This window comes from Microtus oregoni, unplaced genomic scaffold, assembly GCF_018167655.1.
Source record: "Microtus oregoni isolate MIOR12 unplaced genomic scaffold, Mior012 000062F_ref0000492, whole genome shotgun sequence".
In the NCBI taxonomy this organism is placed as follows: Eukaryota; Metazoa; Chordata; class Mammalia; order Rodentia; family Cricetidae; genus Microtus; species Microtus oregoni.
The window spans coordinates 7,847,981-7,871,152 of NW_024543872.1; the positions used below are offsets into that span (position 1 = coordinate 7,847,981).

General features: G+C 51.3%; 1 protein-coding gene across 2 annotated transcripts; it reads left to right on the plus strand.

Annotated features, from left to right (window-relative positions):
- Window positions 1-8,407: 8,407 nt before the first annotated feature.
- On the plus strand, window positions 8,408-23,073 carry LOC121439545 (GRB2-associated and regulator of MAPK protein 2). 2 transcript variants are annotated; one of them, XM_041640045.1, is made up of 6 exons: window positions 8,408-8,620; window positions 11,567-11,707; window positions 17,402-17,532; window positions 18,090-19,151; window positions 19,889-20,058; window positions 20,659-23,073. In XM_041640045.1, the coding sequence occupies exons 1-6, from the start codon at window positions 8,509-8,511 to the stop codon at window positions 21,677-21,679; spliced, it is 2,637 nt and encodes an 878-aa protein (XP_041495979.1). In that variant the 5' UTR covers window positions 8,408-8,508; the 3' UTR covers window positions 21,680-23,073. The 2 variants fall into 2 exon arrangements, with proteins under 2 accessions (XP_041495979.1, XP_041495980.1); XM_041640046.1 differs by lacking the exons at window positions 8,408-8,620; window positions 11,567-11,707 and adding an exon at window positions 16,088-16,186.
- The last annotated feature ends 99 nt before the right edge of the window (window positions 23,074-23,172 follow it).

A 23,172-nucleotide genomic window follows, 5' to 3' on the forward strand; every position in this document is an offset into this window, starting at 1 on the left:
CCTGTCAAAGATTGGTTACCTTGGTGCAACCACTGGGTGTCAGTCTAGGTCAACAAAGGCAATCTGCTGGGTCCTTCACCAACTCATTGGCTAGATTCATGTCAGATAATCAAGAATTTGCTGTCACTGAGGCCCAAGATGCCAAGTTCACCTGAAGTAACTGGAAGGCAAGTGTCGTTCTGGGAGCTCTGGAAGACCACTAGCATGAAGCATTTCACTGGGAAATAATGTGAGAAATTTTTAAAATCATGAAACTTTTGAAAAGAGCAACTCAATTTAAAAGCAAGCCATGAGGGCTGGTGAGATGGCTCAGTGGTTAAGAGCACTGGCCGCTCTTCCAGAGGTCCTGAGTTCAATTCCCAGGGACCACATGGTGGCTCACAACCATCTGTAATGCAATCTGGTGCCCTCTTCTGGCCTGCAGGTATACATGCAGGCAGAACATTGTATACATAATAAATATTTCTTTAAATAAATCATGAGAATCATGAGATGATAATGAAGTCTCAGTTTACATGTGTCTCAAGAGCCAGGGAGATGGCGCCACACGTGACAATATTGACACATAAGCCTGACAGAGTCACCTAAGACACTGAGATGAACAACCTGTGAGGGACCTGGTTCCTTCAAGGAAAGGGAACCGGAATGTCTTGTAAGTCTCAGAAGCCTGCTGACCCCTGCTGGTGGCCTCATGACCAGCATCCCCTTTCCACTGCAAACTTGCTTACTGCAGTTCCTGTTGCCTGAGACAGTTCCTTTTTCCTTAATGTCCTCCTGTCACTCTCCTGCCCAACTGAAATCACCCTATAAAACCCCAATTTCCTTTTTGGCGCTGCTGTTCTCTTGGAGACTGGCAGTTCCTGCTTTAAACAAAAGCTTTACCTTCCGGCCTCAGTGTGGCTCTTGTCATCTCGTTCTCTTGTTAAGCCTCAAGCCAACCCTTTAGGAGAGAATCAACTCCTAAAAGTTGTCTTCTGACCATACCACATGTGTGCTGTGGCATGCATGCACACACACAGACACAGATGCACGCATGAAGGCAGCCATGTGCAAATAAATAAAGCTGGGCATGATAATGCGTGTTTGTAATTCCAACATTTGGGAAGCACAGGTGGGGAGGCCACTTTGGAACGTGAGCTACACGGGGAGACACTGCCTTTAAAAAGATTTCAGGACTTAATTAAAATGACCTTAATATGAAGATACAATAAAGGAAATAGACTCATCAATTAAAGAAAACATTAAATCTAACAAAAGCTTAACCCAAAATATCCATAAAATATGGGACACCATAAAAAGGCCAAATCTTAGAATAATAGGTATAGAAAAGGAGAAGAAGTTCAACTCAAAGGCACAGATATTTAACAAAATCATAGAAGAAAAATTTCCATGCCGAAAGAAAGATATGCCTATAAAGATACAAGAAGCTTACAGAACACCAAATAGACTGGATCCAACAAAAAAAGTCCTCTCGCCACATAATAATCAAAACACTAAACATATAGAGTAAAGAAAGAATATTAAGAGCTGCAAAGGAAAAAGGCCAAGTAACATATAAAGGTAGACCTATCAGAATTACACCTGACTTCTCAGTGGAGACAATGAAAGCCAGAAGGTCATGGTCACGCATTATGCAGACATGAAGAGACCACGGATGCCAGTCAGACTACTATACCCAGCAAAACTGTCGATCACCATAGAAGGACAAAACAAGATATTCCATGACAAATCTAGATTTCACCAATACCTAACCACAAACCCAGCCCTACACAAAATACTAAGAGGAAAACTCCAACCCAAGGAAGATAACTACACCAACAAAAACACAAAAGCTCAGAATTCTACAAGACTTTCAAAGAAGAACGAATACCAATATTCCTCAAATTATTCCACACAATAGAAACAGAGGGAATATTGCCAAACTCTTTTTTATGAGGCTACAATTACCCTGATACCCAAACCACAGAAAGACAATACTAAGAAAGAGAATTACAGGGGCTGGAGAGATGGCTCAGAGGTTAAGAGCATTGCCTGCTCTTTCAAAGGTCCTGAGTTCAATTCCTAGCAACCACATGGTGGTTCACAACCATCTGTAATGAGGTCGGTGCCCTCTTCTGGCCTGCAGGCATACACACAGACAGAATATTGTATACATAATAAATAAATATTAAAAAAGAAAGAGAATTACAGACCAATCTCACTCATAAACATCGATACAAAAATACTAAATAAAATACTAGCAAATCAAATCCAAGAACACATCAGAACTATCACCTACCATGACCAAGTCAGCTTCATCCCACAGATGCAGGGATGGTTCAACATACAAAATCTGTCAACGTAATCCACCATATAAACAAGCTGAAAAATAAAAACCACATGATCATCTCATTAAGTGCCGAAAAAGCATTTGACAAAATACAACATCTCTTCATGATAAAGGTCTTGGAGAGAGCAGGAATACAATGACCATACCTAAACATAATAAAGGCAATATACAGCAAGCCAAGAGTCAACATCAAACTAAATGGAGAGAAACTCACAGCGATTCCACTGAAATCAGGAACAAGACAAGACTGTTCACTCTCTCCATATCTATTCAATATTTAAGGTCCTAGCTAGATCAATAAGACACCAAAGGGAGATCAAGAGGATACAAATTGGAAAAGAAGTCAAACTCTCACTGTTTGCTGATGATATGATAGTTTACATAAGTGACCCCCAAAACCCTACCAAGAAACTTCTACAACTCATAAACACTTTCAGCAATGTAGCAGGATACAAGATTAACTCAAAAAATCAGTAGCCCTCCTGTACAGAGATGATAAAAGGGCTGGGGAAGAAATCAGAATCAACACCCTTCACAATAGCCACAAATAGCATAAAATATCTCGGAGTAACTCTAACCAAACAAGTGGAAGACTTGTATGACAAGAACTTCAAATCTTTGAAGAAAGAAATCGAAGAAGACATCAGAAAGTAGAAAGACCTCCCATGCTCTTGGGTAGGCAGAATTAATATAGTAAAAATGGCAATCTTACTGAAAGCAATCTACAGATTGAACACAATGCCCATCAAAATCCCAGCAAAATTCTTCAAAGACCTTGAAAGAACAGTACTCAATTTCATTTGGAAAAGCAAAAAACTCAGGATAGCCAAAACAATCCTGTGCAATAAAAGAACTTCTGGAGGCATCACAATCCCTGACTTCAAACTCTACTACAGAGAAAACAGCCTGGTACTGGCATAAGAACAGACAGAAGGACCAATGGAACCGAATAGAAGATCCGGATATCAATCCACACATCTTTGAATACCTGACCTTTGATACAGAAGCAAAAAATATCAAATGGAAAAAAGAAAGCATATTTAACAAGTGATGCTGGCATAACTGGATATCAACATGTAGAAAAATGAAAATAGACCCATATCTATCACCATGCACAAAACTCAAGTCCAAATGGATCAAAGACCTCAACATAAAACCAGCCAAACTGAACCTCATAGAAGAGAAACTGGGAAGTACACTTGAACACATCAGCACAGTAGAACACTTTCTAAATATAACCCCAGTAGCACAGACACTGAGAGAAACAATAAATGGGACCTCCTGAAACTAAAAAGCTTCTGTAAAGCAAAGGACATGGTCAACAAGAAAAAATGACAGCCTACAGAATGGGAAAAGATCTTCACCAACCCCACATTAGACAGAGGTTTGCTCTCCAAAATATACAAAGAACTCAAGAAATTGGTCATCAAAAGAACAAATAATCCAATTTAAAAAATGGAGTACAGACCTAAACAGAGAACTCTCAACAGAGGAATCTAAAATGGCTGAAAGACACTTCGTGAAATGCTCAACATCCTTAGTCATCAGAGAAATGCAAATCAAAACAACTCTGAGATTCCCTCTTACTCCTATAAGAATGGCTGAGATCAAAAAACACTAATGATAACTTATGCTGGAGAGGTTGTGGGGTAAAGAGAACACTTCTGTATTGCTGGTGGGAGTGCAAGCTGATAGAGCCCCTTTGGATATCAGTATGGAGATTTCTCAGAAAATTAGGAAACAACCTTCCTCAAGACCCAGCAATACCACTTTTGGGTATATATCCAAAGGATGCTCAACCGTGCCACAAGGACATGTGCTCAACTATGTTCATAGCAGCATTGTTTGCCATATCCAGAACCTGGAAACAACTTAAATGCCCCTTGACCAAAGAATGGATAAGGAAAATGTGGTACATTTACACAATGGAGTACTACACAGCAGAAAAAAATGACATCTTGAATTTTGCAGGAAAATGGATGGAGCTAGAAAACATTATTTTGGATGAGGTAACCCAGACACAGAAAGACAATTATCACATGTACTCACTCATAAGTGTTTTTTAAACATAAAGCAAAGAAAATTAGCCTACAAATCACAATCCCAGAGAACCTAGACAACAATGAGGACCCTAAGAGAGACATACATGGATCTAATCTACATGGGAAGTAGAAAAAAACAAGATCTCCTGAGTAAATTGGGAACATGGTGACCTTGCAAGATTGTTGAAGGGGAGTGGAGAGGCAGGGAGGGGAGCAGAGAAAAATGTAGAGCTCAATAAAAATCAATTAAAAAAAAGAAAATGCAGCGGATCTCTGTGAGTTCGAGACCAGCCTGGTCTACAAGAACTAGTTCCAGGACAGGCTCCAAAACCACAGAGAAACCCTGTCTCGAAAAAACCACAAAAAAAAAAAAAAAAAAAGAAAAGAAAAGAAAAGAAAATGCAGAAATGTAATAACAGATTTTGATACTGAAAAAAAAAAGATTGGATCCCTAGTCCTCCTTGTGACTCTAACATTTCCTTCCTTATAAGAAATTAAAATATGACAAAAACTCTCTGAATAGGTGCCTAGTTACCTCTCTCTCTTGGTTTTTCAAGACAAGGTTTCTCTCTGTGTAGACCTGGCTGTCTGTAGAACAGGCTCGTCTTGAACTCTCAGAGCTTAGCCTGCCTCTGCCTCCCAAGTGTTGGTATCAAAGGAATATGTCACCACCACCCAGATTTTTTTTTATTTTTTATTTTTTGATTCAAAGTCTTTCAGGCTGTTTTGGAACTATGTTGATCAGGAACTCACAGAGATCTGATTGCTCATGCCTCCTAAGTGCTGGGATCAAAGACATGCACTACCACGGACAGCTTACATTCCTTTCTTAAAACCTGACGTTAAGGCTGAGGATAGAATTAGATAGTAGAGGGCTTCCTTCGAAACTGCGAAGACCTGGGTTTAATGCCTAACCCCACAAAAAACTGGGCATGGTGTTGTGCTCTTAGAATCATACATAGCACTAGGGAAAGGTAGGAGGATCAGGGATTTAAGGTAATTCTTGCTACATCAGAAATTCAAGGTAATTCTCAACTACTTAGCAAGTTCCTGGTTATCCTGAACTCCATAGTGATGTGGCTGAGTGATCTATCACTCATCTAGTGTGTGCAAAGTCCTGTATTCAAATAACGCATACACACAGACACACTCCACACACAAAGCCATACTCATATAAACACACACTAAACACACACATACACACACTCCCATGTGTTTGGTTCTGCTCACTGAAAAGGCTAAGAAACAATACCGCGTCTTGAAGAGTGAGCCTCCCAGCTCTCAGAATGTGAATTCATGACTTTCTTACTTAAAGGGACCATATGTCACTGGAAAAATGGCTGACGCCAGACTTCAGGCTATGCACTTCGAACATCTGAACGTTCTGCACAGAAAGGGACGTGTATGAAAATGATACCACAGACATGACACCTCCATCCAGGGGTAGGCAATCAGGTGACCACATGGCCCTTCACATCTGCTTTCTGGAGTCTAGGTTACACCTGTTGGCCTGGCCTTTACTCCACAAACTGTCATACAGTGTCGTGTGATGAACCTTTTCCTGGGGAGACCCAACACACACATATAAATCTACTCAGGGAGCCCAGGACAGACCTAACTCCAGATATCACCAATGTTTAGCTTGATGAACCAAGAGTTTTATTGGGGTTACTTACAGGAGTATGAGTGAGGAGTTACTTATAGGAGCAGAAATGACTCAAAGACACCTGCATCACCAAAGCCACCCCAGCATAGGTGACAGCTCACTACACTGGGAATCCAGAGCACACTGCGGAGCCTGCAGCAGCTCACCAGGTACCTCAGTTGGTCTAAACCTCAGCTGGTTTGGCTTCTTCCAAGCAGTTGGTCTGAGTCTTTTTGAAGCTTGGCTCTGGAGAGGGGCCTAGTGAGCCCGATCAGTTTCAGGGATTTCCTGACATTCCTTTGAATTGTTTACCTTCTTGCTTGAAGAGTTTCCCTGCAGTATAAAATGTTTCAATCTCGGAGGAATTTGTTACTCAAGATGTGGTGACTTGGTCACTCACATCTTTAATCCCAGCACTCAGGAGGCAGATGGATCTCTGTGAATTTGAGGCCAGCCTGGTCTACAGAGTGAGTTCCAGGACAATCAAAGATATACAGCGAAACCTTGTCTCGAAAACAAAACAAAACAACAACAGACAAACAAAAAAAGAAAGAATAAAAAACAAAAACAAAATAAAACCATGGGGCGATAGTGGCACACGCCTTTAATTCCAGCACTTGGGAGGCAGAGGCAGGTGGATCTCTGTGAGTTCGAGGCTAGGCTGGGATACCAAGTGAGTTCCAGGACAGGCTCCAAAGCTACACAGAGAAACCCTGTCTCGAAACAAACAAACAAGACACAAACAAACAAGCAAAACATATGGTCACACTCTTCAAGAGACCCTTCACCAGGTAGAAAAGTAATAACCTTCATGGCTCCACCTTTTGTCTGCTCCGCCCCCTTTAAAATATTTCTAGAAAATAATTCTTGACAAATGCTTTTGTTTTTAAAATTACGTTAATTGGGTTTGGAGAGATGGCTTGGCAGTTAAAAGCACTTGTTGCTCTTGAAGATGATCTGGATGCATTCCCAGTGCCCATTTGGTGGTCCCTAGGAAGTGGAGGCTGGAAAAGTCGGGGAACCACAGAGTTCCCCCAGGGGGGGGCGGGCTACAGGTGAAGGTGGTGACTGGGTCCAGGTGGGTAATGGTACCCATCCACTGGGCACAGGAAGTTGTTGGCAGACTTTGTTTCTCTACAGCGTGACCTCACAAGCCTATGATCCCAGCTGCTTGGGGGACTGCGGCAGCAGGCTTGAAAGTTCAAAGGCTGGCTGTGCCAGACAGGAAGCTCAAGACCAGCCTGGGCAATTTATTGAGTATTGCCTGAAGACCAAAGTGAAAGAGGGCCGGTGATATAACTCAGTGGTAGGGCCCTTGTTCAGCATGTGCCAGGCCCTGGGTATGAAAAAAAAAATGAAAGGAAAACGCAGGGGAATGGGTTTCTGCTCTTGACACTGGCTCAGGGCTGTAATGCTCATTGTGCTCCGGGATGTTAAGGCGGGAGAACACAAGAATAAGCCAATATAGACTACACACACACACACACACACACATACACACACACACACACACACACACACACACAGAGAGAGAGAGAGAGAGAGAGAGCGCCTTGTCTCAAAGAAACCAAAACAAATAAAAAAAGGTGTTATCTGATGCCATTTCCTTTGAGGTTAGGTCAAATGTCAGATGCATCAGATATATACACGCATGCAAATTTCTTGAGTTCACGGAGTACATGGAGCCTCTTAAGGACCAGCCTAGGGATCAAGGTCCTCTTCTTGGAGGGCATTCAGCTACGACCCACCCGCACCTGCAGAGGGCGCCGCAGACACACCGAGGCGAAGCGAGCCCCAGGCTGGGTGCGAGTCCATGGCCAGTACAGCTTCTGGGCAAGGCTTCTTCCCCAAGGGAATTCCTGAGTTGCATCAGGAGCCCGATGAAGGTTGATGAGGAAAGCAGAAAAGAAAGAGTAGATGAAAAAAAACCAAGTTCTGCTACTGACCCCAATCGCTCAGGTGCCTGAATCTGTTTCCCCATCTATAAAGTGAATGGGGGCGCGCGGGGAACGGGGGCGGATTCGGAGACAACTTAGATCCCAAGTGCCACCTGCCCTCTCTGCTCCTCCCCAGTCTAAGCATCCTCGCCGCCGGGCAGCCAGCCGCCAGTTTGGAGTAGCCGATTGGGTACCGCAGCAGGGATGGATCCGGACTCCACAAAGTCCTGGCACAAGGGGACACCTAGGGTACCGTGCCAGAGCCCCACTCGACCCTGTTCTCTCCCCACTCACCCTCCACCCCAAGAGCCCGGTCGCCGACCATCACCTGGGCATTCCCCGGCGCGGGCCTGGAGGGCGGGGCGCGGGGCGGGGATGGAGGCGGGGGCCGGGGCCGTGGGAGGAGGCCGGCCACGTGACTCCCGCAGCACGGCCGGGCTGCCAGGCGGGGAGCGCTGCTAAGGCCCGGGTGGTGGCGGCGGGCGCGGAGCCCTGAGCGGCGCGGGACTGGCCGTCGGGGCCCCGTGACGGCGGCTCCCGGAGAGCTCCCATGCCATGGAGAAGCTGGCGGCCGGGCTGGCCGGGCTTCGCTGGAGCATGGGTGCTTTCCCGCTCGACCTCATCGTCAGCCGCTGCCGCCTGCCCACGCTCGCCTGCCTCGGGCCAGGTACGGGGTGCCCAGAGAGGGGATGCTGTTGAAGGGGGGGGGGGTGGACGGACCGTCGGGACCTCTCACGGATGGAGCTGGCGGGATTACGAGATGCACTTGGTCCCGGTCCCTGCCCTCCCTGTCCCCAGCAATGGGAGCCTTGCCTGTCTTCTGGGGCAGCTCCCAGGACAACCGGAGCCCCCGAGCCCGGGGAGCGCTTTCTGGCCCCATATGGGCACAGGATTAGAAACTGGAGGCAGGGCTGGGAGAAAGTTTTCTGTTCCCTCTGGAACCAGTAGCGCTGCTGAGTCTCTGGGCTTATCCGTTGGTGCACCCCGCTTTCTTGGAGCTTGTCGGCCCCTGCCCCGGCCGCACCCCCTTGATCCCTTTGTCTCCAGCCTTTACCTTCATCCTCCTGCATCCCTTGGACCTCTATGTGTCTTTTCCCTACTATCACCGGCTAGTCCCTTTTGGGGGACTTGAACCGACCTTTGGCATCCTAAGGTCCTCTGGTGAAGGATAGGCTACCCTCAGGAGAGGCCTGAGTGAGCGGGCCTCCTTAGGCGCCCCCCCCCCCCAGCACAGGACCCTCACTCCCGCCCTCTCTCGTCCTATTTCTCCAGCAGTCTCCCGGTATTCCGATGATGGAACTGGGACCTTATTTGGGAGAGCCTGAAGGCTGCACAGAACGAGAGAACTGTAGAGTTGGGGGAAAGGGGAGCTGTTTGCCTGGGGGAGGGGCGGGAGCCGGGGCTGGCAGCCAGGCCGGGGGGTTTTGTGTGTGAGAAGAATAGGGGTTTGGCCCGCGTTGGCACACTCGCTTCCCTGAATGCTAATGGGACTCCTGTGCTGTCTTCTTGAACTGGCAGTCCTTCCTCTGTCCGGCAACAGCAAGAACTGGGCACAGTGGGTACCAGGCAGGCTGAAGCAGGCTCTGTGGGACATTGGTGTTCGGGTCCATTAGGCAGGAATACCTGGTAGGGCAACTCTTGCTGGACCTTGCTCACCACTCAGCATGTGATCCCAAGACTGCAGCTGGGCCGCGTCTGCTTGTGAATAGGAAATTCGGTCCTAGGTTCTTCCTGCTCACTTCCCACGCATCTCTTTGGCACCTCTTTCTTTGAGTTCTTTTCTGAGCCCTTCTGTATAGGCTAGGCCTCCTCTGCTGTCCGCCACACCTGTGCGTCCCATTATAACCAACAGTTTCCTCTCTTCCACTGGGCTCCTGGCTTTTGGGAGAGGACCGGACAAAGATCGTGGACATTGATTCACTGAATGAATGAATCAATGGTGTGTGATGGCCTAGCTGTCTATGACAGCGTTGTTATGACTGAAGTCACCATTAGAGTATGAATGTATATTTGGAATGGTGTGTCCTGGAAGGTCCCCTCGTGGGCATACATTCAGGAAGTGCCCCTCTGTGCGATATTGAGATTGAGTTTTGCTGTTTGGGTGACAAGCGTTTGAACTGTTGGTGATGGTGGCCCCTGGCTCTTGGTATGTAAACCAGTGTGGCTTCTGCCTGTGTCCCTATGGAAGAGTGGGTGGGGCCTAGAAAGAGCTGGAAGTGTTGGAGAGAGCAGACCTTCATCTTGTCCAGGAGCTAGAGAGCTGAGGAGGAAGGCAGACAAACCTTCCCTGGCATGCTCTGGAGTACACATTCTCACACACAGAGCGGAAGATCCTCCCTTGAAGGCCCTGGATACCGCACCCATTCATACACACCATACAGACATGCTTTATGAAACCCCCTCTGTCAGAGCAAACCATTTCCTATTTGTTTGGCTGGTAGAAAATTTGGTGTGTGTGTGTGAGGGGGCTGGGAAGGAGACATCCCCACCCCCACTGTGTCCACCAGCTGCATCCAGGATACGCCCCGTCAGTCTCCTGGAAGCTGGGCTGCTAGTCCTGCTTCCCCTGGAAACGGTTGCTGGGGATGGAGCCTCTTGGGCTCAGACCCCTCCCGACTCCAGCACCTCTGCCCCAGTGCCCGTTTCCTCAGCCTAGGTTCCCTCCTCCTCCCCAATTCTGCTTCCTAAATCCCCTGTACATCCTATCCCGACTTTAAGAAATTGCTTTCCAAGATGAGATCTGGGTGTTCAGGATTAACTCCCCCGTTCTTTGAGGTCCCATGCCTATGAGACTCTGTGGCAGTGGGTGGAGAGTGTCTCTCTGAAAGATCCAGGAGTGGGCTCGTGTGAGCTTTGCCATTCTGAGCCGACAGTGACTTTCTGAGCTCTCATAGCCAGGACCCACAGGGGGACAGATCCCTTCTCTGTCTTTTCCATGTCTAGCCTGGGCACTGACTAGGCAGGATCCTGCAAAGTCTCTCATACCCCACCCCAGCCTGATGTCTGCCGCCCCCATGTCCCTACATGCCCTCAGCTCCCTGCCTCAAACTTGCTTCCTCCAGCCTCCTGAGACCTGAACACGCCTGGAGGGCAGAAGCTGGCTGGCTCAGCCTCCTCCACTGGGAGTCCCTAGCCCCTGCTTGGGCTGGGACAGCAGACACTCCAGCGGAATGATGAATGAGAGGCTGTGAATGCGATAGCCGTGGAGGCCCCGTAGGGAGCCAGAGCTTTGAGGTTCAGGCCGGACTCACAGCCCAGAGGCCACAGCTGACAGCCCCTTACTGCCCCCTCCCCGCCGGACTCACAGCCCAGAGGCCACAGCTGACAGCCCCTTACTGCCCCCTTCCCGCCGGACTCACAGCCCAGAGGCCACAGCTGACAGCCCCTTATTGCTCCCTTCCCGCCGGACTCACAGCCCAGAGGCCACAGCTGACAGCCCCTTACTGCCCCCTCCCCGCCCCCCAGTGTTGCTGACCAGTGCAAGGATCACGGGGTGCAGTCCCCGGGCAGGGATTTGCTGATGAAGTGTGTATGTGCGGGGGGTCACCAATCTTTTCTTTTTTTTCCTAATCTTCCCTCTTCTCTTCTTTCCATCTCTTCCTTTCTCTCCCAGGGGAGTACGCTGAGGGCGTCAGTGAGCGTGACATCCTGCTGATCCACTCCTGCCGCCAGTGGACGACAGTGACAGCCCACACCCTGGAGGAGGGCCACTACGTCATTGGGCCCAAGATTGACATTCCCCTGCAGTACCCAGGTGTGCCCAGCTAGGGCCAGATGGCTCAGGAGATGGGAGAGACTGGGACCAAGGGTGGGGGGGGGGGGTAATGTGTAATAGCCGCCGTTGATGGGCGCCCTTCCTCAGACCTTCCGGATGAGCTAGAACCTGCTAGTGGGGTGGCCACTAGGGGGGTTGTACTTCGAGCTAGGGCTGAGGAGTGTCCCTGCTGTTTCTGAAGAGATGGATCTCGGGTTTACAGACTTTGGAGTCTTGTTTTATATCTTGGAGACAGGTTTTTACCATATGGTTCAGGCTGACTTTGAACTCATGTCAAGCCTCTTGCCTCAGCCTCCTGAGTACTGATTATAAGCTTGACCCACTGTGCTAGGTCACATTTTATTTTTAAATATTTTTTGAAGTAATGGTTAAAGATATACACACCTCTTCTCTTTTTTCCTTTAAAGACAGGGTCTCACTCTGTAGGTCAGACTGACCCCGAAATCACAGAGCTCTGCCTGCCTCTGCCTCTCAAGTGCTGGGGACTAGAGGTGTGCACCACTGCAGCTGTCGAAATGTACCCACATCTCTAAGGCACACAAATCAAACTTTATCCCTAAGTGGAGAGCTTCAAGACTATACCCTAAGCTGCCTTTAATATTTTCTTTTTTAATAAAATATTTTTTATGGTTTATTTAACTTTATTTTATGTGCATTGGTGTGAAGGTGTCAGATCCCCTGCAACTGGATCTTCAGACAGTTGTGAGCTGCCATGTGGGTGCTGGGAATTGAACCTGGATCCTCTGGAAGTACTCTTAACCACCGAGTCATTTCTCCAGCCCCACTTTAATGTTTTCAAGTGCAAACAAAGGGAATGTCTGCTAGAGCCCTCTCAGTACTGAGTGCTGGGGCCAACTTGTGGCTGCCTCTCAGCTGGGCTACTCTTTCCCCCAGTTTTGTGTTAAACATATGGTCTTCCTGGATTGGATCTTTCAACAATGCAGAAGTGGTATATTTCTAAAGGATTTGCTAACTACCTGTTTTTATGTGTGTTATATTTATTTTTTATTTGTTTGTAGTACAGGGGTCAAAACTAAGGCCTCATGCATGCTAGGCATGCTTGCTAGTGCTCTACCACTGAGGTGCAACCCCAGCCCTTGTCTATCTTTTTGTTTTAATTTTTGTTAGATTTTTACCCATTCATTGTGTGTGTGCACGCGCACACGCATCTGTGTGACAACACATGTGGAAATCAGAGAATAACTTGCAGATTCTTGTCTTCTACCATGTGGAGCGAGGAATCAAACACGTTTCTTCAGGCTTGGCTGCAAGCACCTTTACCATGGAGCCATCTCCGCTATCTTTTTGTTTGTTTTGTTTTTCAAGACAGGGTTTCTCTGGGTAGCCCTAACCGTGCTGTCCTAGAAATTGCTCTGTAGACCAGGCTGGTCTCAAACTAACAAAGATCCACCTGCCTCTGCCTCCTGAGTGCTTGGGATTAAAGGCGTGCGCCACCACCGCCCGGCTCAGCTATCTTTTTATTTTGAGGCATGGTCTTGATAAATTGCCCTGTAATCCAGGCAGGTCTTGAACTTGTGCTCCTCCTGCCTCAGTCTCTTGAGTTACAGTCCTGCACCATGCCACCAGGTCTGGCCCTTTGTGTTTGGTTAAAGGTTTTCTTTGAAGAGAGGATCTACTGCCAAAAGAAAGGGTAGCACTTCTGATTCTGCCAGTAATGAAACCAAGGACCCCAGCAGGGAACTGACCTGCCGTGGGTCACAGAGCTACAGAGCTACTCGGAGGAGTCAAGGCCAGAACCCAGGTACCCTAACCACTGGGCTGTTGCGTCTTACCAGCACCACAGAGCTGTTGTCCCCAAGGTACCAGCGCAGTGCCATTCCAGAAATGTCTCCATGCAAGCCCAGGGCAGCTACGTCCAGTGCATTCCTGATCCTGGGTTGTGTGTGCTAGCCGCCACCATTTTGTTCTCACCACATCGCTCCTTTGAACAGATGGATGTTCTTTTTTTTTTTTTTTTTTTTTTTTTCGAGACAGGGTTTCTCTGTGGTTTTGGAGCCTGTCCTGGAACTAGCTCTTGTAGACCAGGCTGGTCTCGAACTCACAGAGATCCGCCTGCCTCTGCCTCCCAAGTGCTGGGATTAAAGGCGTGCGCCACCACCGCCCAGCCCTTTGAACAGATGGAGAGTGAGGTTCCAGTTCTGTGCTGTTCTGCACAGCTCCTGTGCCCCGCCCCCCACAAGGACTTACCACTGCTCTTTCTGGCCTGGTCCCCTCTTGAGTCAGCGGGACAAGGCTTAAACCTTGCCCCAGGTTTGATCTCCTCACCACACACTTGCAGGGCTGGCTTCTACTTGCAACAGCCCAAGGAGGAAGCTGCCTCAATGGTCCGACTGACTTGGGAGGGGGAGAGGTGTCTGTCTTGACTGTAGGCTTTTGGTGCCTGCTCAAGCTAGAAATTCCCCAAGCTGAGAATCTGGCATTGATTGGCTCGTGTTGAGATCCCTACCTTCTTGGGCTAAAAATAAAGCCAGCAGTTTGGGAAAGCCTTCACAGACATTGGAACCATTTCGGTTGTATCTTTACAGAGCTCCCAGCAAACCGTGAATGGAGGGAGGGAGGGAAGCCCTCATCCGTTCGCCCATCCATTTTGATGCCTCCTTAGTGAGCATGAGAGGTGGGGACAGGACAGTGGGGTGACAGCTGGCCTGCAGGGCCTCTTCCGCTGGGCGCCTCACTCACGGGAGCGAAACGAGGGGGCTGGGCCTCCAAAGAGGCTCAGAGTGCAGGCTCTACGCTGAGCCCTCTCAATGAATTAATAATGGCACTGTCCAGGCCGGCTGTGGCCAGGCGCAGCCAGCGGGGGAGGGGTGGGGCTGGGGGTGCTGACACTGTGGCTGCCCTCCGTCTCCAGGGTGCCGGGAGTCAGGGTCACTTGGTGTCTAGAGACATCCGGGTGCTGTCCAAGGGTCCAGACACCTTCCTCAAAGCTATTTCCTGAGCCTTGGCCTTGGACTCTGCCGAGCCCTAGTCAGGTGAGCCCCGCCGCCTCTCAACTCCAACGTGAGCCACATAATATGCATCCATCTTACATACAAGAAACCAAAGTCCAGATAGTAAATGATTTCACATGGCGATTGGTGGCACAGCCGAGACGCAACCACATCCAACTCTGAAGCCTGATCGATCGGTCGTCCCACCTACCAGCCGCGGTACCGAACCTAGGCAGGAGCAGCGGAGTCACTGCCGGTGTTCGTTGTTCTTTACCAAGTGCGCGAAAGCTCGCAGTGTGGGTCAGGTTTTGGGAGCAGCGGGAGGGTGCTTTTGACTGGAAAGGGTGATCAGTATAGTGCAGATGTGTTTAGAGACTGCAGAGTGTGACAGTCCCCAGATCCTGCAGACTCTGCTTGCCACTGACACCGTTGTGGGAGGCAGGAGAGGAAGCTGTAGGACCGAGAAGGTTTCTAGAGGCCAAAGCATGACTCCCGGGAGGCCTCCCTTCCTTCCTCCCCACAGAACTGACCCGGCTGCGAGGCTGGGGGGGGGGGGGTGGCGGCGGTGCTGGATACCATGGTTACATCGATCTTCCTGCCACATCCTCACATAATCCAACCCAGACTGGGCTCCAAATCTCGCCACAGGGGGCAGCAGGCATTTCTCCATGCCTGGCTGCTTGTGGTTGAAGTATGGAGGTTCATGGAGGGGTGTGGAGAGGGAGGAGACTGTGGCCAGTTAGCCGGCCAGCCTCGGGGCTCCTGCTCCTTGACGCTGGCCCCTCCTCATTTTATCCCCCACCCCCCAAGCCTTGGGCTGTAGCATCTCCTCCCTCTAGTGTCTGGGAGGTGGAGGCTGGACCACCACCATCACTCCTGCTTGCTCCAGGGCACCACCCATCCTCCCTTCTCTTTCTTACTCCTTGGTGCTGGATGTTGGTGATTCAGGCCCTGCTCTTGGCCAGAGGCTCTTCAGGCACCAGGGTCGCTTAGTCTCCCTCCACCTCTGGTTGGACTTTGGGAGGGGTGGGAGCCGTCTTCACTGTGTGTGGGCATTTTTCTGGGTCATAGGTCCCCAAAGGGTTAAGGCCCTCTTTTCCTCTTCCCTAACACACCTGCCCCACACAGCTGTACTGGTGCTTCAGGCTGTTGCTCTACGTGGTGTCCCCACACATACGAGTAGCACTGCACTGTGGAGCACGACCTGAGGCTCCTTAGTTGGTCTTGCAGGATCTGCCTCCACCATCTTCCTCTTTAAAAAAAAAAAAAATTATTTATTATGTATACAATGTTCTGTCTGTGTGTATGCCTGCAGGCCAGAAGAGGGCACAAGACCTCATTACAGATGGTTGTGAGCCACCGTGTGGTTGCTGGGAATTGAACTCAGGACCTTTGGAAGAACAGGCAATGCTCTTAACCGCTGAACCATCTCTCCAGCCCCATGATCTTCCTCTTGGTTGCCAATGTGGAACAGTTGGCCATCCCCACAGCGACCAGTGGACGATGTGTATGGTCCTCAGTCCTTTCCTTCTTCACTTCCCTCCTTGTGTTACCAAGGCCTGAGGAGTCTGCCTCCTGCATAACCCCTGGGTTCTCTCATTGTGTGCTGTTCCCTGGTTCTTCTCTAGGGTTTGTTACTGAATTGCTTGCTCGAGTCTTGCCAGAGTTCTTTTTTGTTTGTTTGTTTGTTTGTTTTGTTTTGTTTTGAGACAGGGTTTCTCTGTAGCTTTAGAGCCTGTCCTGCAACTAACTCTTGTAGACCAGGCTGGCCTCGAACTCACAGAGATCCACCTACCTCTGCGTCCCAAGTGCTGGGATTAAAGGCGTGCGCCACCACTGCCCGGCTCAGAGTTCATCTTGGATTGCTGTATTTCCTAGCTCAAACTCCTCCAAGGGCCCCCATTCATTTTCTTCCCTAGTTTTATTTTGTGTGTGCATGCACACTTGTGCAGAGGCCCAAGATTGACATCAGGTATCTTCTTTGGTTGCTCTACACTTTATATATTGAGGCAGCATCTCTTCCTCAACCTGCATTTCCTCTTTTGTGCTGGTCTGGCTTGCCAGCTTGGTCTGAGGGCTTCCTCTCTCCATCTCCTTCGAGCTGGGATTACAGACCTTCGGCCATGCCCACCTAACTTCCCATGTGGGTGCTGGGGATCTGAACTCTGATCCTTGAGTTTGCACAGCGGGCCCCTGACCTGCTGGGCCAGGTCACCCACCCCTTTCATTTGAAAGGCACAGCTTGTTGATCCCCAAAGGTCTCTTTTCTCACAGGCGTGCCTCAGGACTTGTCTCCTCTGTCATCCCTGGGTACTCACCATGTCACCTATGGTGCCTGCGTTTCTTCAGACTGTTTACAGAGCTGTCCATTCTGGAGGGGCTGTGGTAGTGTGCCAGGGATGTGAGTGAACTTGGGAAACTGTCCTTCTGTCCTTTCTCCATCATCCTCTCTGTGAGTCCCTCACCTAGTCTGGGCTCTTCATCTGGTGTGAAGCCAGAGTTGTTCTCAGCCAGTCTTTAAGCTCACATGGGTAAGCATGACGACGGGTGTGGCTGATGAGGCAAGATGGACACTTGATATGGGGTGTCAGTATACCTGCCTTCTGCCCACCTGAATTCCCAGAGGGACTGTGAGTTTAGGACGGCAATTAGTCAGGGACCTGGGTGGTCCTAGGATGCAGACCTGGCCTTCCCCAGCAGCCTGTGTCCCTCCCCTGTGCAGGCAAGTTCAAACTCCTGGAGCAGGCTCGGGATGTCCGGGAGCCGGTGAGATACTTCAGCAGCGTGGAGGAGGTGGCCAGTGTTTTTCCTGACCGAATCTTTGTGATGGAGGCCATTACCTTCAGCGTCAAGGTCAGTCCTGGCACAGGGTAGGATCTTCCCAAGCTCCCCGTCCCCCAGGTTGAGGGAGGGAGGGAGGGACGGGGGAGGAGGGAGAGAGGGAGAGCGTCTTCCGTGCACCCTTTTCTATGTCAGAAAAGTGGTCTGCTTGATTCAGTGGGCTGAAGGGTTTCCCAGGAAAGGTGGTGAAACAGGAATGGTGTGTGGAGGGGTCACGACCCGATGAGAACGTTCAGGGTGGTCTTCTTGTCTATCAGTTCCTTTCTCTTTACAGTAGTCTTGGGTGGGTGAGGCATTGTTATCATCCCATATCGTCAGATGGCTTAATAAAATCTGCCATGATTGAGCACTTTCAAAGTACACATTTATACTGAGAGGTAACTAAGGACCTAAGGAGAACGTTAAAGTCGCACAGCTTCTCTCCAGTCCGAGTCCAGTGCTCTTGCTCTTATGCCAGCGACAGCTGAAGAGGAAAGGACTGGAGACTCCGCGGAGCTTGGAGCTCAGCGATGTGTGACTTTCCTTTGGGACCCTGGTTCGGACCTCACCTTGTCTCTGGGATTCCCCAGGTGGTGTCTGGCGAGTTCAGCGAGGACAGCGAGGTGTACAACTTCACACTGCACGCGGGCGACGAGCTAACTCTCATGGGCCAGGCAGAGATTCTGTGCGCCAAGACCACCAAGGAGCGCTCGCGCTTCACCACGCTCCTGCGCAAGCTGGGCCGCGCTGGGGCCCTGGCCGGAATGGGTGGCCCCGGGAGTGTGGGGGCCTCTGGGGGTGGCGGCGGGGCCGCGAGGCCCGTCAAAGGCAAGATGCCCTGTCTCATCTGCATGAACCACCGCACCAACGAAAGCCTGAGCCTGCCCTTCCAGTGCCAGGGCCGCTTCAGCACGCGCAGCCCGTTGGAGCTGCAGATGCAGGAGGGCGAGCACACGGTGCGCGCCATTATCGAGCGCGTGAGGCTGCCAGTGAACGTGCTGGTCCCCAGCCGGCCGCCACGCAACCCCTACGACTTACACCCCGTGCGGGAGGGCCACTGCTACAAGCTGGTCAGCATCATCTCCAAGACGGTGGTGCTGGGCCTGGCGCTGCGCCGCGAGGGTCCGGCGCCGCTGCACTTCCTGCTGCTCACCGACACGCCGCGCTTCGCTCTGCCGCAGGGCCTGCTGGCCGGGGACCCGCGCGTCGAGCGCCTGGTGCGCGACAGTGCCTCCTACTGTCGCGAGCGCTTCGATCCGGACGAGTACTCCACCGCCGTGCGCGAGGCGCCCGCAGAGCTCGCCGAAGACTGCGCCAGCCCGCGCCGGGCGCGCCTCTGCCTGCCCGCGCCGCGCGCCCCTGGAGTCGTCCGCGCGCCCGGACCACCGGGTCGCCTAGGGCCAGCCCTGCCCGCGCTCGGCGACGGCGACCAGGAGTACGTGAGCCCGGATTGGGCGGGTGCGACGGAACCCGCGGCCTCGTGCGCTGAGATCCCTTACGAAGAGCTGTGGGTGCACCAGCCCCTCGAGAACCTCGTCGATGCCCGTGTCCGGCCGCTGCCAGGGCCTGACCTCATCTCCTTTGGGACTGTGGGGTCCCCACGTCATGAGTCCGAGGCACCACCGCCTCCTGTCCCCCCCAAATCCGAGGCGGTGAGTCAGCTCTGCTGTCCTCGAGGGAACTTGGGCTGGTTTTAGAGGGCCACAAAGGTGATGATGATACCCGGGCACCTGGGATGTGATAGGATGGCCATAGCCAAAAGGGGAAAGGGAGTGGGGGGCAAGACCACAGCACACACGCATGCATGCAAGGCATGGAGAATTGAGAGTGAACTTGCAACAGGGTTACCCACAAAGCCCTTCGTGAAGGTCAAGTTCCGAGGCGCAGTAAGTATAGGAAATGGCGAGGGATTTCCAGCAACCCCTCGACTTCTTGGGAGTTAGAATCACATTATAGGCTCTGAAATGTTCTGCACCGAGGAAGATTTTTAACAGGTCCCCATTGATTTGTCTTCAGAATATTTCCCTCATCAGTCACACCTGTTAACACACTCTTTGGGGAACTTAATTTGGAAGGATGGGATCTAGATGGCAGATCCTGTCCCTCCCTTTTGTCGCTCTTGTCATATACCCCCCCCCCATATCTCTACCTGCCCCTCCCCAATCTGCTAACAGTCACAGTGAATTTAAGGTGGAATAGGGGACTGTTGTGGACTGAGTGTGAGGGACAAAATGGGCTGGAGATGGGTCAGGTGGGTGGATAACTGGGTTATCTAGCCAGGGCAGTCTCCCTGCTGGGTGGGGTAAGATGTCAGGGCCAACCAGGCTCACCTGCTTGGGAAGTGAGATAAGGAGGGCCAGCTGCCTAGTGACACAGTCACCTTCTGCAGGTAAAGGAAGAGTGTCGCCTGCTTCATGCCCCTCCTGTACCTCCTCGAGGCGGCAGCAGCTGCAGCAGGCTCACAGGCAGCCCCCCAGTGCCGCCTCGCTTTCCCAAGCTGCAGCCTGTCCACTCACCCAGCTCCAGCCTCTCCTATTATTCCTCAGGCCTGCAGGATGGGTGAGTCACTGCCTTGGTCCCTGGCTTTGCTCAGATGTTTGGAGTGTTGGTGGGATTCTGCTGCAGGAAAAGCATCGTTTTGCCTTCCTTCCTTCCTTCCTTCCTTCCTTCTTTCTTTCTTTAGATTTATTGATTTTATTCTATGTGTATGTTTTGTCTGCATATATGTATGGAGATCAGAAGAGGAATTCAGATCCCCTGGAATTGGAGTTATGGATGGTTAGAGCCACCATGTGGGTGCTGGGAATTGAACCCTGGTCCTATGGAAGAGCAGCCAGTGCTCTTAATTGCTGAGCCATTCTCCATCCCAAACCAGGGTCTTTAGCAAGAGCAAGTCCTCGTAACCACTGAGCCTATCTTCAGTCTTGAGGTCACTATTTTCCAATTTGTACTTTCTCAGTTTAATTTCTCTTGTATGTTCTGATATGACTTGGGGACTTTGGGGGATTCAGGCTTTGGGATTAGCAGGCTGGCTAGCTTTGGTGAGAGTAGAAGGCTCCTGCCGAGGGCTATGGGGTCCTGTGACTGTCACCACCATCACACTCCCCCCCCCCCCCCCCCGCCCTATGTGTACACCCGTGTGTCTCTCTCTGCTTATAGGGTAGGATCCCGCAGTGGCAGCGGTTCCCCATCACCGGATGCCTACTCCCTCTATTGTTACCCTTGCACCTGGGGAGATTGCAAAGCCAGCGAATCCTCTAGCCGTCCACCCCCAGGACCCATGCCTTCTACCACCACTCAGCCCAGCCAGGCCTCAAGAGCCCTAGCTGAGCCTCCAAGTGGTCGGACCACCTCCCTCTTAGGGGCTGACACCCCAGTGGTTAAGAACTACCATGGCTGTCCACCTCTGTTCAAGCCCTCCCACGCCCAGAAGCGCTTTGCTCCATTTGGTGCGCTCAACCCCTTTTCTGGGCCTGCCCACCCTTCAGGTGCTCCAGTGGCCTCCTCCTCTGGGTCCACATCCACCTCGGGTGCCCTGGCTACCTCCAGCCCCACACATTCCCCGGGCCCAGGCCCTCAGGGCCAAGGTTACTCAGCTGCCCTGTCCTCCTCTCTGCCCTCCTCTGAGTGGCAGGAGCCAGCACTGGAACCCTTGGACCCATTTGAGCTGGGGCAGGCTAGTCCTCCAGAGCTGGAGCTGCCGCGCTGTCCGGAGCCCAGAGCTGTGGGGACACCTGGGTCTGGACCTTGCCTTTCACCACTTGGTCCTCCTAAGGCCTTTGAGTCTGAGGGTTTGGTGCTGAGGCAGGTCCCCGCCTCATTGTCACCAGCTGCCTTGCAGGGGCCCGAGACAGGAGGGACCCTACTCTTTCTCACCCAAGGGGGCTTGGAAGGGCCTCCTGGCAGTCCCCGGGAGGGAGCCACAGGCACTGGAGTGCGGGATGCACCCCCCTGGCAGCCACCAGCGGACTTGTCTGCACTCTCCCTGGAAGAGGTTTCACGCAGCCTGCGCTTCATTGGGCTCTCCGAGGACGTGGTGAGCTTCTTTGCCCGAGAACGCATCGATGGAAGCATCTTTGTGCAGCTCAGTGAAGACATCTTGGCTGATGACTTCCATCTCACCAAGCTGCAGGTCAAGAAGATCATGCAGTTCATTAAGGGCTGGCGGCCCAAGATCTGAACTGTTGGGCCAGCGGCTGCGCAGCCTGGATGCCAGGAGCGGAGAGGCCCTGGGGTCTCCCAGGGGTCTCCCAGGGGCAGGGCCTCCCGCAGGAAGATCTGGGCCGAGACTGGGGCTGCTCTGTGGGTTCTGAGTGTTCCTGTGAAGAATACTTGGGGAGGGGGCGCTACTCTGCACCTGCCCCGGTGGGGCTTTTGCTGCCATTCCCACAGCAGGGTAAAGGTGGCGTGTGTGGCAACAGGTGGCAGAACGCCTTCCTGTGCCCCGCTGTAGCCTTTCCGACACCACACACTGCTCGGCCCTTTATGTTCAGGTTAGAGAGCAAGGGAAGATGGCTCAGAACTCAAGTACAGTTTCCCCAAAGTGCCCTCTCCTTCACGCTCTGCGGGCTTTGGCCTGTGGCTGCTCCAGAGTTAGGGGTGTGACTCCCGTCTCTGAAGTGCCCTCTTTCTGTCTGCTCCCATGATTAGGCACTTGACCCTTAGCACTGATGAACCTGCTACAGGCCTATGCCCAGCACTAGAGTCCCTGCTTTGGTCTTTGCTTTGACGTCATCACAGCTATTCGCTGGTTTTCCATGGGGCAGTCTGAGGACAGTTCCTGGGGGAAGTGGCTGGATGCAGGCCAGCCGCTCTTCAGTTCTAGAAACAGTGATCATACTCCCCACTGTTAGCATTTCACTCTGATGGACACTTGGGGGCCCCCTGGTGTGTCACTGGTACAGGACAGTGTGACTAGGAAAGGGAGGCCGGTGGCTCGGGAAAGCTACCAGCTCAGAGATCTCTGGGCCCTGCAGTCCCAAGCATGGTGATCCGTATGACACCTAGAGGCCTGGCTAGTGCAGACCCCCCCATTCCTCTCCAGCTCCTCTAACAAGAACCACACCCCTTGTGCCCTCTGGTGGGGGTGGGCAGAGGTGGCAGTTTTCTCGTCTGCCTTTCCTGACCTATTTATTTCTTGAGTTTCTTTACAAACAGTTAAGCCCTGCCCTCACCCGTGCCAGTCCGAGGGGAACACTGATGCGGCGCTGGGTGTCTTCTCACAATTGATGACTCCTGAAGGGGTAGAGGAATAAAGGCTAGACCACAGACAGTGGAAAGTGTGGGGCCCTGGGTATTGGTTGATACTGTTTAGGTGGAGGGCTGTGAAGACTAAGGTCTCTGAGCAGGGGAGGGCTTTGCAATGGTATGTAGCCTGCTCTTAAACCTGAGACACACAGGCAGCAGTCCTCACCCCAGTCTGTAAAACCACACCCTTCCACAATATCTTGACCCACTAGTAATTTTCTTAAAAAATTTATGTGTATTGGTGTATTGCCTGCATGTATGTCTGTGTGAGGTGTGTGAGGGTGTCAGATCTTGGAGTTACAGACTAGTGTGAGCTGCCATGTAGGTACTGGGAATTGAACCCTGGTCCTCTGGTTCTTAACTGCTGAGCCATCTCTCCGCCACCCCCTCCCCCCTACACCTGTTTTTCAAGACAGGGTTCCTCTG

Bases quoted from the DNA above. Each gene is read 5' to 3' on its own strand.
- LOC121439545 (XM_041640045.1), top strand. From the start codon at position 8,509: ATGGAGAAGCTGGCGGCCGGGCTGGCCGGGCTTCGCTGGAGCATGGGT. The intron at 8,621-11,566 runs GTACGGGGTGCC...TTTCTCTCCCAG, and splicing joins GCTCGCCTGCCTCGGGCCAG to GGGAGTACGCTGAGGGCGTC. The intron at 11,708-17,401 runs GTGTGCCCAGCT...TCCCCTGTGCAG, and splicing joins CATTCCCCTGCAGTACCCAG to GCAAGTTCAAACTCCTGGAG.